This window comes from Nelusetta ayraudi, unplaced genomic scaffold (genome assembly GCF_046127955.1).
Source record: "Nelusetta ayraudi isolate G7.1 ecotype Tasmania unplaced genomic scaffold, CSIRO-AGI_Nayr_v1 ptg000026l, whole genome shotgun sequence".
In the NCBI taxonomy this organism is placed as follows: domain Eukaryota; kingdom Metazoa; phylum Chordata; class Actinopteri; order Tetraodontiformes; family Monacanthidae; genus Nelusetta; species Nelusetta ayraudi.
The window spans coordinates 6040718-6055232 of NW_027466076.1; the positions used below are offsets into that span (position 1 = coordinate 6040718).

The 14515-nt window shown below is 47.7% G+C and overlaps 1 protein-coding gene across 2 annotated transcripts in view; it reads right to left on the reverse strand.

Annotated features, from left to right (window-relative positions):
- Positions 1-14515, reverse strand: part of npr2 (natriuretic peptide receptor 2) — a 52231-nt gene continuing 37716 nt past the window's right edge. For both annotated transcript variants that reach the window (XM_076029316.1, XM_076029315.1), the window contains 8 exons: positions 13874-14042; positions 8237-8383; positions 7599-7722; positions 4085-4153; positions 3740-3914; positions 2281-2379; positions 1387-1478; positions 1-591 (listed from right to left, as the gene is read on the reverse strand). In XM_076029316.1, coding sequence (XP_075885431.1) covers positions 529-591; positions 1387-1478; positions 2281-2379; positions 3740-3914; positions 4085-4153; positions 7599-7722; positions 8237-8383; positions 13874-14042 — 938 coding nt within the window. In that variant the 3' untranslated portion in view covers positions 1-528. The remainder of the gene's footprint in view (positions 592-1386; positions 1479-2280; positions 2380-3739; positions 3915-4084; positions 4154-7598; positions 7723-8236; positions 8384-13873; positions 14043-14515) is intronic.

Here is a 14515-nt window from a genome sequence, read left to right on the forward strand (position 1 = left end):
GAGTGTTTTATTCAGTTTATTGAACAAAATATCTTACAGTATCTTGGATATACATATATACATATATAATGTACGGTGTAACTCGGTCAATGAACCCCTGCAGTGACAACAATGGAAAGTCGGTGCCTCCAAAACTTCAACAGACCTCTAGGAAATATTAATACGTCATTGACGTCCAAACACATGATACAAATCTTAATATAGAAAGCACGAAAAATAAGAATTTATCGGTGAAAAGTACTCACTCTGGGGACACAAATGTTCTTCATACAAAACCAACTGTTACAATATTTTGTCTCGGTTTCTTTTTCTTCTTTTTTTTGCTGTTTGAATACTCAGGTAATAAATATACCTGGACATTCGTCTCCTCCTCCTTCTCCTCCTCCTCCTCCTCCTCCTCCTCCTCCGTCCTCCTCCGTCCTCCTCCTCCGCTAAGGACTTATTCTAGAACAAATAAAGTAGTGACCGGGCCGCTGGAGCCCGACTGCTGGCGTCTCCGCTGGTGCTGCCGCGCAGTCAGCAGGCCTCTCAGATAACGTACACATCAGTCTTCTCCCCGAGGAGCCAGTACGTCCTCATTTTGCCTTTGCCCTGGAACAACACACACACACACACACACACACAATCAATGAGCTCATCAATGGAGATGAAGCCGAGGAGGGATGCAGGGATGGAGGGATGCTTGCCCTTCATTAGAGGGTGACCCTGGTCACAACTGCGGCTCCACTAACACCACAAACTCCCTCACACTCTAATCCACCATGCTGGAAGGTCAAACGCCATTAAAAACACTGACATCACAGAAATGAACGGAGACCTCTCAAAATATCGTCATGATTCTTATTTTTGTTTGTATTCACATTCATGTTCTTTTTTTGGACGCCTCAGTCTGAGGCACTGGAGGCCTCAGACTGAGCTAAGAATCAGTGCGAGGCCTCCAGTGCAGTTTATTTTAGTGCACTAAACCAACACTGACCCACATGCTGCACTGTGCAACTGATGGGTCCAGATCAGAAGTGTGTGTTTCAGCAAGACGCCGCCGCTCGCAACACATGCACAGTTCAAGAAGCACAAGGATTCAGTTCTCTTATTTCGTCTAATTAATAATAAACAAACAAAAATATTGTCCATCTGCTTGTGTGTCTCTGATGCAGCCAAAGACAAAAACATAATCTGTCAAATATTTATTATTTATTATCATTATTATGATGTATTTTATTCTATTTATTTTTAATCAATATAAATCAATCTAGTTGCTGTAATTATGCACATTTCCCCAGTGTGGGATTAATACAGGCTTCTTCTTCTTCTATTCAGGCAGCGAGTGTGCAGGGATCAGGCCTGGATAATAAAGACGTCCTTCCAGGCAACGGAGGCCGATTTTACCTTCATTTCCACGTCTCCTCGCAGCTGGAGGTCGAAGTAGCCAAATTCATCCAGCACTTCTTTGGTGGCGGAGGACAGGTGGACCTTTAAGGCTGCAAAACACAGTGCAGAGCACCACAAGCCTGAGCTTCACTTTCACAGCGCAAGAGTCAGAGTGAACTGGGAGAGTCTGCAGCGCCGCTGCATCGCACTGGCAGTCTGGAGAACTGGTGTCACTGTCCCAGCCCGACAGTGAGGGCCGTGGCCAGTTGCTCGCGCGCAGGAAGAATCAGGAGGCAGATTTTACTGTCAACTCACGGCCTCTCAGCGCCGGTGCCTCGCTGCCATCAATTATTTAGCGGCGGAGGCGCAGCAGGAAGCGGCTCAGCAGTTAATCAATACATTGGATTCGCCGGGAAGATTTTGACCCCCACTTCAGAAAAGCACGCGGGGTGCGTGTATTGTATTTTATACCTCCTGTTGCAGCAGCTCACCATATATAAAATGAGAGAGTTACATCTATACTGTTATATTGTCACGAGACAACATAAACGATATTGTAATTATGAGTAAAACAGCTTTTGAAAGCATTATAATGCCCTTTTGCATGTGTTCATAGTGCAATTTACAACAGATTCTGCTAAAAAAAAAAAAAAAAAAAAAAAAAAAAAGAATAAAAGTTGCCAAACAAATGTAAATGAGAGCGAGAGGTGTCAGGTCATGGAAGACTTGCCGCTGGTGTTGCTCCAGACGTCGACACTGACTCACACGGTCACATGATCCCTGCCTGATTTTGTGATGCGTGTTAGTTTTGACATCTGCGACTTTGTTTTGTATCGGGGGGGGGGGAAAGAGAGACAGAAGGTGGCTGCGGAGGAATCGGCCAATCGGGCGACGGCAGACAGACAGACTCACCCTCTCCGTTGGACTCCATCCGGGACGCCGTGTTGACGGTGTCTCCAAACAGACAGTACCTGGGCATCTTCAGGCCCACCACGCCGGCACACACTGGTCCTGCAAGAGGCAAAGTCAACACACTGCTGCTGTCACAGAGGAGGAGAGGCCACGCTGAGCTGCTTCCTGCTCTGACGCTTACGGCCACGTGCTTGAAACAAGATGACCGAGGTGCCAATCAAACTGTCCTCCAGACGCGTCTCGCTAAGAGTGACTCTGTTCAGTGCCCTGGATGGGAAGCAGTCAGCCAGCGACTCACTGCAGCCGCTCCTGGAAGCTGCAGACGGCTCGAGATAAAATGTCTGGCGCCGTGTTTATGTTCGCTCACAGCGTTCGGTTTGGTTCAGTTTGGTTGAGACTGGTGGGAAGTTACAAATCACAGCCGCTGGCTCGTCAGCTCGGCGCAGTCCAAGCTCACCAACACTCAAAGAAAAACACATTGCTGGGATGACGAAGGTCGGAGCCGCTCGCTTCTTTTGCTTTTTTTTTTTTTTTTTTTTTTTTTTTTTTTAGCTCCCTGAAAAAAAGTTCTGGTAGAGCCGAGATGGTTGACAGAGCCGCTGAAATGATACTTTTAATGATAAAATATAATTATTACTATTACTATTAATTTACTATTACAAGAAAGAGAGGAAAAAAACGCATTTGCAGTGTGAGAAGAAAATAATGATTGAATGCTTTGTCAGAGAATTTGTCAACTGGAGGCATAAAAAGGTGAATTTGAACTGTTTGGTCAGTCATTTCAATGTTCAAAAAAATTGTCAAGCACTGTACACATTATCATACAGGCATTAAATGCCTCAAATAAATCCAGACGAGGGCGGCTGGGTGACTTCTCAGCAGGATGACATCATTAAAATCCCTCCAATCACCTTCAGCACCAAAGAGGAAGATTTACAAAGTAGCTTCAGTCAGTTTGTGCGGCGTGTTTGAGCGCTCGTCACCAAAAGCAACTTTTCAGACCTTTGAATAGACTGCCCGCCCGCCCGCCCCCCACCATTATAAAATCCTCTGCTACCGCATCCTCAAAATGGCCTTCTTTCCCCTCCTCCGATCAATCGCTCATCCTCGCAATTAAGAATGAGACAGTCATCATCCTGAATCGCTGCGAGAACAGAAGCGGATCAATAGGCAGCAGTGGGCGGAGAAAAACGCTCTCAAAGTGGAGACAAACGCGTCAAAAAGAAGAAGAAGAAGAAGAAGTGAAAGTGGGAGCACAATGTGGACGGATGAATGCAACGAGGAGACGGTCGATAGGTGATGACTCTGCTGCTCAACACAGCCGTTGAAAAACACCATCCCTCTCTCTCTCTCTCTCTCCCCATCCCTCTCTCCCTCTCTCTCCATCCCTCTCTCCCTCTCTCCATCCCTCTCCCCCTCTTTCTCTTAATGTTACAGCATCTTATTCCCCAGCGCTCACCGGTGTGGATTCCTATCCTGAGCCTCAGCTGGTCGTTGGGTCGGTGTCGGATCTTGAAGGTCTTGACCTGCTCCAGCAGCGCCAGCGACATGCCGGCGATCTCCCTGGCGTGCAGCTTCCCGTTACGCACCGGCAGGCCCGACACCACCATGTAGGCGTCGCCGATGGTCTCCACCTGGAGAAGGAGCAGACCAGACCAGATCAGACCAGACCAGACCGCCGGGGGCTGAGAGTGCTGAGACGACTAAACACTACTAATCGCGAAGAACAAATCACAACTGAAGAACGACAACTTCTTCACTTGAAGATGACTGGAAATGCAGCGGTGCGATCATCTCCACTGACCTTGTAGACGTCAAAGTTGTCGATGATGGCGTCGAAGCAGGTGTACAGGTCATTGAGCAGCGTGACAACCTGCGGAGAAACAAGGAGATTACACATCAAGGCTGGATCAGGAATGCGCAGATGCAGGTGGAAGTGAGCTTCAAGCTGAATATGGAGCTCCACATCTTTTCCCATGACTGTGATAAACGCGCGAACGTCACACGGACCCTGAAGAACAAACTGAGAGAAGACACAGCCTCGTAAAAACACCTCACTGTGATTTATTTGCCGGTTGACAAAACTGAAACTACTAAATAATCCATCGAGTTCCTCTTGTTTTCTGCCTGAGTTTGATCCAGTGGCCTCACAGGGCTCACTGGGCTCACTGGCCTTCTCCCATTCGACTTGGTACAACTGTCGGACCAGGAAGCTGAGGCCAGTTTTCAATCTGAAAGCAGCCTGGACTTTCTCCAGATGACGTCTGGCATCAACAGAGTATTTCTGGACTACCGTGCAGCTGGGAGAAAACAGTGGAACACTGATAAGGCACCTTTTCATTTGCCGGTCCAAACTATATTTATCTGATTCACGTCCACGCCGCTGCTTTTTTTCTCTCCTTATTTTCTCACAGCGTGACTCAACCAAAACAGCTATAAATCCAGATGGCGCTGTGGCATCACTTCCACTCATTGAATCTTCTCACAATCTTCTGCTGACCTGTCAGTCACTCTCCCTCACAGCACTGATGATGAACCTCCTGGTGAGACAGCTCCCCCGCTTGCGGATTGTATTTTGAACCATTAAAAAAACACTTTGCTTCATAAAATTTCTTAACACGTGAACTGGAAATAAAGGTGGAGGTGTGACTCTGGGTGAAACAAGCTAGCAGCTAGGTTTCTTTCTGTTATTACCGTGTCATTACAGTGTTATTACAGAGTCCTGACCGGTCTGGATCAAAAACCAAGGGTCCTCCCAGTTCGAGACTGAGACCAGACCCAGTAAAAATGCTTCAGACTCAGAGACCCAGACCCGTGAAAAGTGGCCTAGAGACTGAGACCAACCTGCAGTAGAGCAACACAGTGGCAGCGGAGGGGAGCGACGGCCGCTGACGGTGACGTGCAATGGTGTTTTCTCATAAATTGAGGAGGACAGATTGAGATGGTCAGCGTGTCTGCAGGCCTCCCACTCCGTCCTGACCGACAGCGGCCAGCGCTTCCACTGCATCGTACATCACATCCGCGGACGCAGCGCCGCACACAGTGGGAGTGCAGTGGCTCAGCCAGTGCAGGGCCACTGCAGGAGGCAGATTATCATTCTTATTGTACAGCGCAATATATTGACTAATGTTTCTACGGACTCATGTGAACTTTGTGAATCAGTCCTTGGCCTGAAGATTTGATTTGATGTACTTTATTAATCCTTTACAGGAAATTCCATTGTCACAGCAGCGACATTCATACAGCACCCTCACCTCTTAGGTAACAAAAATAAAACCAGTCCACCCACAACTAAAACCAACCAATATAATAAATAAATACACACACACACACACACACACACACACACACACACACACACACACACACACACACACACACACACACACAACCAAAACCAAAACAACTTGGGCTTAAAACCTTTACTAAAAGAAATAAAAAGCAGGCCAAGCAACGCAACGTGCAGGAGTGATTAAAGTGCTGAACATGAGTACTGGGCTCACAGTTATTGCTCATTAAAAGATTGAATGCACATTAAGAGTGCTGATGGTGAATTCAAACAGTTCTCTGACCTTTGAAACCAACGTGGCTGTGTCTGTCTGTGCTTGTCTTCAACAAGGACACACTGCATGGAAACAGAACTGCATGGAAACAGAACTGTATGGAACTGTATGAGTTCTTCCTACCCCCTTTCGAACATGAACAGTATTATTCTCTTGTATTTTCACTGGTGTTTGCGTACTTATTCTTACCTTGCTGCTTTATTCCTAGATATTTTTTGTTATTTTCATTTTCTTTTGTGTGTTTTGGTTTTGTATCCTTTTTAATTCTCTTTCCTTTCTTACATGTTTGAAATAAATCAATCAAATGAAAATAAAAATCAAATATCTTTTACACAGAAACCCTCTGTCTGACTGATTTGCCCTGAATTTCTTGCTACTGAGAAAGGCAACATGTGGCGCCACGGTGTGACTCAACTCTGCGTCAGTCCACTCGCTCCCCTCTAACTTTGCAGCACTATTTTAAGTTTGGGCCTGCGTGGGGAGTGGGGGGGGGGGGGGTGCGCTGTGAGCACTGTGGGAATGATGAGACACACTGTAGGAAGTGAGGGGGGGGTCGGCGTGATCACGACTACTGATTAATACCAGCGTCCACTGTGGTCTCATCCTGAGCGCTCGGTCCTTGAGAACACAAAACATCACGGCAGAGAGAGAGAGAGAGAGAGAGAGAGAGGGAGAGAGCGAGAGGGACAGAGAGACAGAGAGAGAGAGAGAGAGAGAGAGAGAGGGAGGGAGAGAGCGAAAGAGAGAGAGAGGGAGACAACGAGAGGGACAGCGAGAGAGGGACAGAGAGAGAGAGAGAGATAGAGAGAGAGAGAGAGAGAGAGAGAGAGAGAGGGAGGGAGAGAGCGAAAGAGAGAGAGAGGGAGACAGCGAGAGGGACAGAGAGAGAGAGAGAGAGAGAGAGAGAGAGAGAGAGAGAGAGAGAGAGGATGACGTGTGAGAAAAGAAAGAGTGAAGGTGGATGTTGTGAGTGAGAGGCTGTGGTGTTGGTTGAGGTCTTTTCCATCCCACAGTGTCAGTGCATGTGAGTCTCCGCCTCCTCCGCCTCCTCCTCCTCCTCCTCCCCCCGCCCATCCCAACAGCTGTCCCACCACCAACCTGAGAAGCAGTGAGAAGCGCCGACAGAGGCCCAGCGCCTCCAGAAAGCACAGGGCAAAGAGCAGCAAACGCACTGCACATGAGCGACGACACTAATCCCAGCGTTGTGTTGTGTTTCCGAGGGGACGGCTGAAGACAGTGACAGCGGCGGTGGAGCAGATCCAGTGTGCTGCTGCCACTTTAACTCACTCTGTCCGGGCCCGGTGTAAATGATTCACTTGTACTGCACTCCCAGAGGCATCGCAGGGCTCTGACTGTTTATAAACACACGTAATAGTATCATCATCAGGGATGACGGGAGGCAAAGAGCCAACCTGGCAACCCTGGCTCTTTATATGATGTTATAACGAGCAGCTACAAAAAGTAAAGACCTCATTATAAGACATCAACGTTTGAATGGAGTATTACCTGAGCCATGCTGTGTAACGCTGTGTGAATGACTGGTACTGTATTACACAACAGACCTCCTCCGCCGGCCTATGTTTGCAGTACAAATACTCTGCTGCTGTACCCAAGTGCAGTTTTCCCAGTCTACCGTACTCTACCTGGACTTTTACCGTGGAGAATTTGAATACCCGTCAACGCCCCCCCGCACGCTGAGAGCTGCGTCGCTGTTGTGAGCCTGCGGCGCAGTGTCTGCCCGGGCGGCTCGCGTACCTGCAGCGGCGTGCTCTCGGCCGACATGGACGTGAAGCCCACGATGTCGCTGAAGTAGATGGTGACGCTGTCGAAGGCCTCGGCCTGCACCGTCTCCCCTCGCTTCAGCTGCTCCGCCACGGAGCTGCAGGGAGGAGAGGAGAGGTGTTACTGTCAGGGGAGCTCCGTCACCCCGGCGTCTGCAAGCAAGCGGCTCCAGTCGACGAAGACGCTTGAAGCGAAATATTGAACAACTTCCTTGGCCCCAATCACAAAGGCATGTTTGGTAAATTGGCCTCTTGCGCTACGTTAATAACTTCCACATAAAGTATGTATAATATTTTATTTATTTATTTATTTATTTTAATGTGAATGTATCTAGTCGAGCAAATTTTCTTTTTTTGGAAGGTTTTTTGTTGTTGTTGTGTTTGTGTGTTTGTTCAATTTACATTGTCAATGAAAATAAAATTCAATTCAGTATAATATAATTACGCATGATGCTTGACGTTGAGCTGACTGGCAGCGATACAATAACAAAAAACAACAACAATAACAGTAGTAACAACTACATCATATATTTTTAATATAAAATTGTGCATGATTCTCTGGCCTCTTGTTGACTAAATGTGTGTGTGTGGGAGAGTGTGTGCGCGTCTTACTGGGGCAGGATTTGGTAGAGGAGGTTTTCGGCCTTGCGCTTCTCCTCCAGGTAGGCTTGAGTTCGTTCCTCCACTAGGTTCTCCAGGTTGTTGGCGTACTGCTCCATCCTGGACAGCAGGTTGTTGAGGATGCTGGTGCTGCCCTCCCTGAACACAACACAAGCACGGGGGGGGGGCTTTTACAACACAGCATGTGAACGTGTAGAAATATTCAACGTTTTCTTCACTTTCACTTTTTCCTGACACAAGAATGTTATTTTGTGTTGACTCTGCGTCGCTTCATTTAATCGATGCTTCAATCATCGCTGCTTGGCTGGGACTGACGGGGAAGAAGCGCGTGGAAGAATTCACAGTGGCCTCGCAAAATGCAAACGCATCCCTGGCAGGTGGAGTTAATGAGGAAGCTTCCCTTGAAACTGCATCTGTTTCACCTCCCCACCAGGTAGCAGGAACAATGGCCCTCCCAGTGGCAGAGCAGCAACACACACTGAAGCAAATCTCCATGAACAAATGACACACACACACATAAATACATACATATAAACACACGCAAACATACACAGATAGATAGATAGATAGATAGATAGATAGATAGATGGATGGATGATAGATGGATGATAGATGGATGGATGGATGGATGGAGGATAGATAGATAGACAGATAAATAGATAGACGGATAGATAGATAGATGGATGATAGATAGATAGATGGATGGATGGATGGATGGATGGATGGACGGACAGATAGATAGATAAATAGATAGACAGATAGATGGATGATAGATGGATGGATAGATAGATAGATAGATAGATAGATAGATAGACGGATAGATAGATGGATGATAGATAGATAGATAGACGGGTAGATAGATGGATGGATGGATGGATGGATGGATAGATGGAAGAAGTGGAAAGTTTGGCATCACCACACGCTCTCTAACAATACGGGCGACTGAGCCGCGTCGCAACACAGCAAATGCAATGTGTGTGTTTGTTGTGTTTGCCATTTGTAACAAATGTTTTTGTTGACGTGTTTGTTTCATTCCTCTGCCGGCAGCGTCTTGAAACTGCACCACAGACCTTCCGCAGCCAACCGCCAGCACGCGCGTACACGTAAAAATACATATTCCGTGTTGCATAATGCTAATCCCATGCGATTTCTAAAGCACCGCGCGCGCACACACACACACACACAGACACACACACACACATGCGTGCGTTTCCCCTGCCGGAGGAAGACGGTGAGTCATCCGCGCCACCGTAGCGGCTAAGAGCATCAATGCCTGGCATCCTTCCACGCTGCTTGTAGGTCAGGGAGCCTACACACACCCACACCTTGTTTAAGTTGACAGAACAAAACATCGGCGGGAGACATGAAAGGCGGCCCGCGATCATCTGGGCAGCCGCGCGCCATGGAGCAGCGAGAAGAGAAGAGCCGCGTCTTCTCTCCGTCCACAGAGTGCAGGAACGGGACATCAGTTTGGCTGACGACGCAACGCTCGCCTTCCACACATTCTGAGACAACGCTTATCCAATCAGAAGACACCGCAGAGCGCCGTGAGGCCCAGCAGGAAGAGGAATCCAAAATCCTATCGAAAGTCTGAAATCCGGTATCGTGACAACACCACAGCAGACACATGGAGAAGATGACAACTACCACACAGAGAGGCCAAAGGAGACCCTGGGAATCAAACCCACAACCTTCGTGCTGCGAGGCACCAGCGCTAACCGCTGCGCCACCGTTAACTTTTGTATTCGGTATTTTCTGAAAATATCCGAGAGCGTTTTTGGATAATTGAATAATAACAAAAAAAAATCAGTTTTATTCTGAGGATTGTCGCCCCAAAAGACACAAATATTGGAACAACAAATGAGAAAAAACGTTCAACTCAAATTGAGCCTCATTCCAATGAGTCGTCTGACTTGTTTTTCACAAGGAGACGATGCAACAGGTTTTCCGGGAACTGTGTGTGTGTGTGTGTGTGTGTGTGTGTGTGTGTGACACCGCCCAGCTGGCGTGCTTCGCGTCTGTGTCTGTCCAGATGTCGCCGGCCAGATGTTTGTTAGAAGCCGGAGCGTTGTTGTCTGAGGTGCTGGCCTCGCTGAGGAGCCTCCACCTGGGCTCCAAACTGGCCCAGCCAGTCTGGAACCAGAACCATTCACACTGCACGTGGCGTGGACTCACTAGTTTATATAATAAGAACTTTAAATAAAGGGTGAATTGAAACACAGAGCCCTGTGCAGGGCTGGGGATCATTCTAAGTCTTTTCATATGCTGCCAGTTTTGGTATCGGTTCCAGAACAAAACTATTTTTGATACCAGATTTTTTCTTTTTTTTCTTTTTTTTTTTTTTAAGCAAATTGAGCAACAATAAAAACACATTGCCATGACAGCAGAAACTATGATGATTCAAATCAGGATTTCCTCCAAACGCAGTGAGCTGTATTCCCGTCACTGCCTCCCAGCATCCAAACTCTCCAGTTTGCTTTATTTTCATCCACCTCAATCTGGCCAAGACAAACTCTGGAACTCTTTGGCACGATGCTAATTCTCACTATGACAAAACAAAAGTCTTGTTACAGTGTGAAAACCCATCACAACTTTAGACCTTGACACACGTTTGTCAAAACTATAAGCATGTTTGCTTTTTTTTAGTTTTTCAGTTGTAATTAATAGCTGAGGTACTGACAACTGGTGATTTGTAAACGGCCGTTATTATATTTGAATATATTGGAATAAGGATATGTTATTATTAATAATTAATTATATTATGACTACAACAACAGTGATGCTGCTGCTGCTGCTGTTGCTGCTAATGAGATGTAAAAAAAATAATTGCTATTATTTATATAGAGATTATAAGGAATAGAGAGCGGGGTTGGAATATTCAATTTTAATTTTTAAATGGTAGTTATTTTTATCTTTTCTTCTGTCGGTTTATTATTATGTATTATTTATATATTATTTATTTATAGTGCATGTGAGTCTCCGCCCCTCCCGACTACTCAACACCCAGACTCTGGTTTCCTGTTACTATGCCCTTCAAGAATACACACACACACACACACACACACACACACACACACACACACACACACACACACACACACACACACACACAGACACAGTCCATCCATCACATCTCGTCACTGTGCTACATTTACCTAATGAAAGTCGGCAGCAAACAGTTGCATTAAGGCTGGAGGAGCTCGCTGAGGTTCCTGGTGTCCAGGGCTTCCTGCCTGTCAGAGCTTTAGAGGACGTCAGTCACAGGAAAGCTCTCAACTCCAAGCCCCTCCCCTCATCCCCCACCCCTGCCCCTGCCAATGTAAAGCCATCCATCAGTGGGGTGGTGGGGGGTGCAGTGGAGGAGAGGTCAGGATCCAACAAGCAGTGTTGCCAGTGCAGCAGCAGCAGCAGTTACTGCTGACGAGGATGCTGGTGTTTAGATATTCATTGATTTTGCTTCCTGCTGTTGTTTGGCTTTTTTTTTTTTTTTTTTTTAACTTATCATCATTATTGTTATTATCATTATCATTATTTTAGGAAATCTGGTGAAAATCTTCACCCATTTTGATTTGTAATTCTTGTAATGGCTTGATTGTTTTTCCATGGAGCCCAGGAAGAAAAGTCTTCACATTGTGGAAACTAATGGGGATCCCGATTAAATAAACCAATCAACACACAAACCAGGAGATGGTGCCCCTCCCCCCACCTTCAGTTTACTGCACCAGCCATCAAGGCAACAGCACCCTGATGCTTTGAGATGTACTGTATGTCCGGTGCGTTTCCCACAATCTGGCTGCCTCGTGTCCACTGTCATAATATACTGCAGCATATTCTGAGGCGTAGCCCTCTTTGGAGCTGTCGCTCCTGTGACTTCAAGACGTGTAGATGATGAAGCCTTTGTCTTGTAGGCAGGTGGAAATATATCTCTGATTGACCAACTTCATTTCACCACAAGTTGGACTTGGAAAAAAAAAACCAAATGCTTTTAAAGTAAACCAAAATCGAGTATAATAATCATAATACTCCTAACAATAACACCTGGCACCGCTGGCAGAATGGAGGCCAGTTGGAAGAAGCTTTTCAGCAGCTCTGTGAACACAGCTGAAAGTGGTGAGTTCCAGTCTGGGAGCCGCTGGTTTGAAAAGATCCGTCGCCTCGGGTCTTAAAGTGAGTATGCGGAACTAGGAACAACCTCTGACCCCGCCGACCCCAATGACCCCAATGACCTTGGACTGTGTGGGAGGGGGGGGGGGGCGCGGCAGTCAGAGATGAATGCACAGAGCTCTGAGAGTTACCACACAGACTAATAGAACCTGTGGGAAGTGGTGATGGCTGAGGCAGCTCTGATCTGCTGCTGTCTGTTAGTTAGTTAAGCAGCGATGGCCATGGTCTCCCTCCCTCCCTTCCTCCCTCCCTCCGTCCATATTCACTTCACATAACACTTGAAAGAACCGCTGCAGTAATCTGAACAAAGTGGGGTAAGAGCCTGGCTGATTAGATCCCATTACCTGCAGCTCTGGGTTGTAGAATCTTGGAATAAAGCGCGTCAAATTAATGTGGCTTTCAACGTCTTTCACCTCCCGGCCGCTGAAGAACAAACTGCTCCAAACTGCTTCATGCAGAAACGCAACAACTTGCATTCTGAGCAACACTAAACTAAAATGTGTGTGTGTGTGTGTGTGTGTGTGAGGTGGAATCGGCGTTACAGATGTTCACGCAAACATATGCAGACACCCCGTGTGGCTTCACACGGTGCAGTGTGTGTGTGTCTGAGAGGAGAAATAAATCTGCATGTATTTCCTTCAGCTTGGATATTAAGCTGTGAACAAAAAGCAACACGCACATGAATCATTCATGCGACCCTCGGAAATTGGACTGGAGACACGGACGTGTGCACTCTCCTGTCTGCACTCCCAACACACCAGCGTTCACACTGAGGAGTGGAGCAACGGGAGGAGGCTGTGGGAGGGGGTCGGTGATCACTTCCTGTCTAGCGTTGCGAGGCCCGGCTGACTGGCTGTTCACACGGTGGCCTTGGCAGGAAAGAACCCGACTGACAATATCAGCGCTGACCCTGACCCCCAAAATGGCCACCGCCGGTTTCAATGAGTCCTGCGGCTCACTGTGAGAACCCACCGGTGGATGAGGAGCACGAGCTGGGAGTTCACTGAGGGAGCGCTGGTGAGGACCAGATCAATTCTTCCAGTCAGAGGCTGGTTGACCCGCTCAAGTGAAAAGCCTCTGACTCTCACCAGGACGTGGACGTGCACGCACGCAGATGGTGCACCAGCAGCCTGGTGAAGTGGCCTGGTGCACACTGCACCACACCCTGGCTGCAGGCCAGGTGGACACTGCACACCCTGGGTGGAGGCCAGGTGCACACTGCACACCACACCCTGGCTAGAGGCCAGGTGCACACTGCACACTCTGGGTGGAGGCCAGGTGCACACCACACCCTGGCTAGAGGCCAGGTGCACACTGCACCACACCCTAGGTGGAGGCCAGCCCCCCCCCAACACACACACACACACACACACACACACACACACACACACACACACACACACACACACACACTTCCTGTCAGGACACTGTAGACAGTGAAAGAAAAGGAGGAGTCAGTCTCACTTGTTGAGTTTGGCCACATAAATTTTGATGTGGCCGAAGTCGGGCCTCTCGGCGGGGTCCTCGGCCCAGCAGCCGTCCATCAGGATGGTCAGCTCCTCCGAGTGGTACCTGGTGTCGGTGGTGGGCCGGAAGAACGGCTTCTGGCCGTTCCTCACCTTCTGCACGATCTCTGCGGTGGACACAGGCAGCGGGGGAGGGAAGTGAAGGTGTGTGTCTGTGCACGACGCAAATATAGCACCAAACAACAACTATGACATTAGAAAACCTCTGCAGTTACCAGACCAAAAAATACATATATGTAGAAATACATATGTACATATGCTGAACTAGATCTGTTTTGAAATGTTTTTTTAAAAAAATTCTAAAGGCCAGAAAACCATCAGAAAAGAGTTTCTGCCCAGCGTGACGTCACCACGTCGTAGTGCTGCTGCGTCTCAGCTCCTTCTGATTGGCTGCGTCCTGACGTGTCCAGGATGGTTCTGATTGGCCACACAGATCATGTGAGTAACATGATGGGAAGTGGCACTACTGCGCGTGCTCTATGGGCCCATTAATACAGAAGTCAAAGACTTTTTGGGCGTCTGACATTGGACCCTGGGGGTTCGGGACGACCAGACTGTCAAAACAAAACCAGGAAGTGAG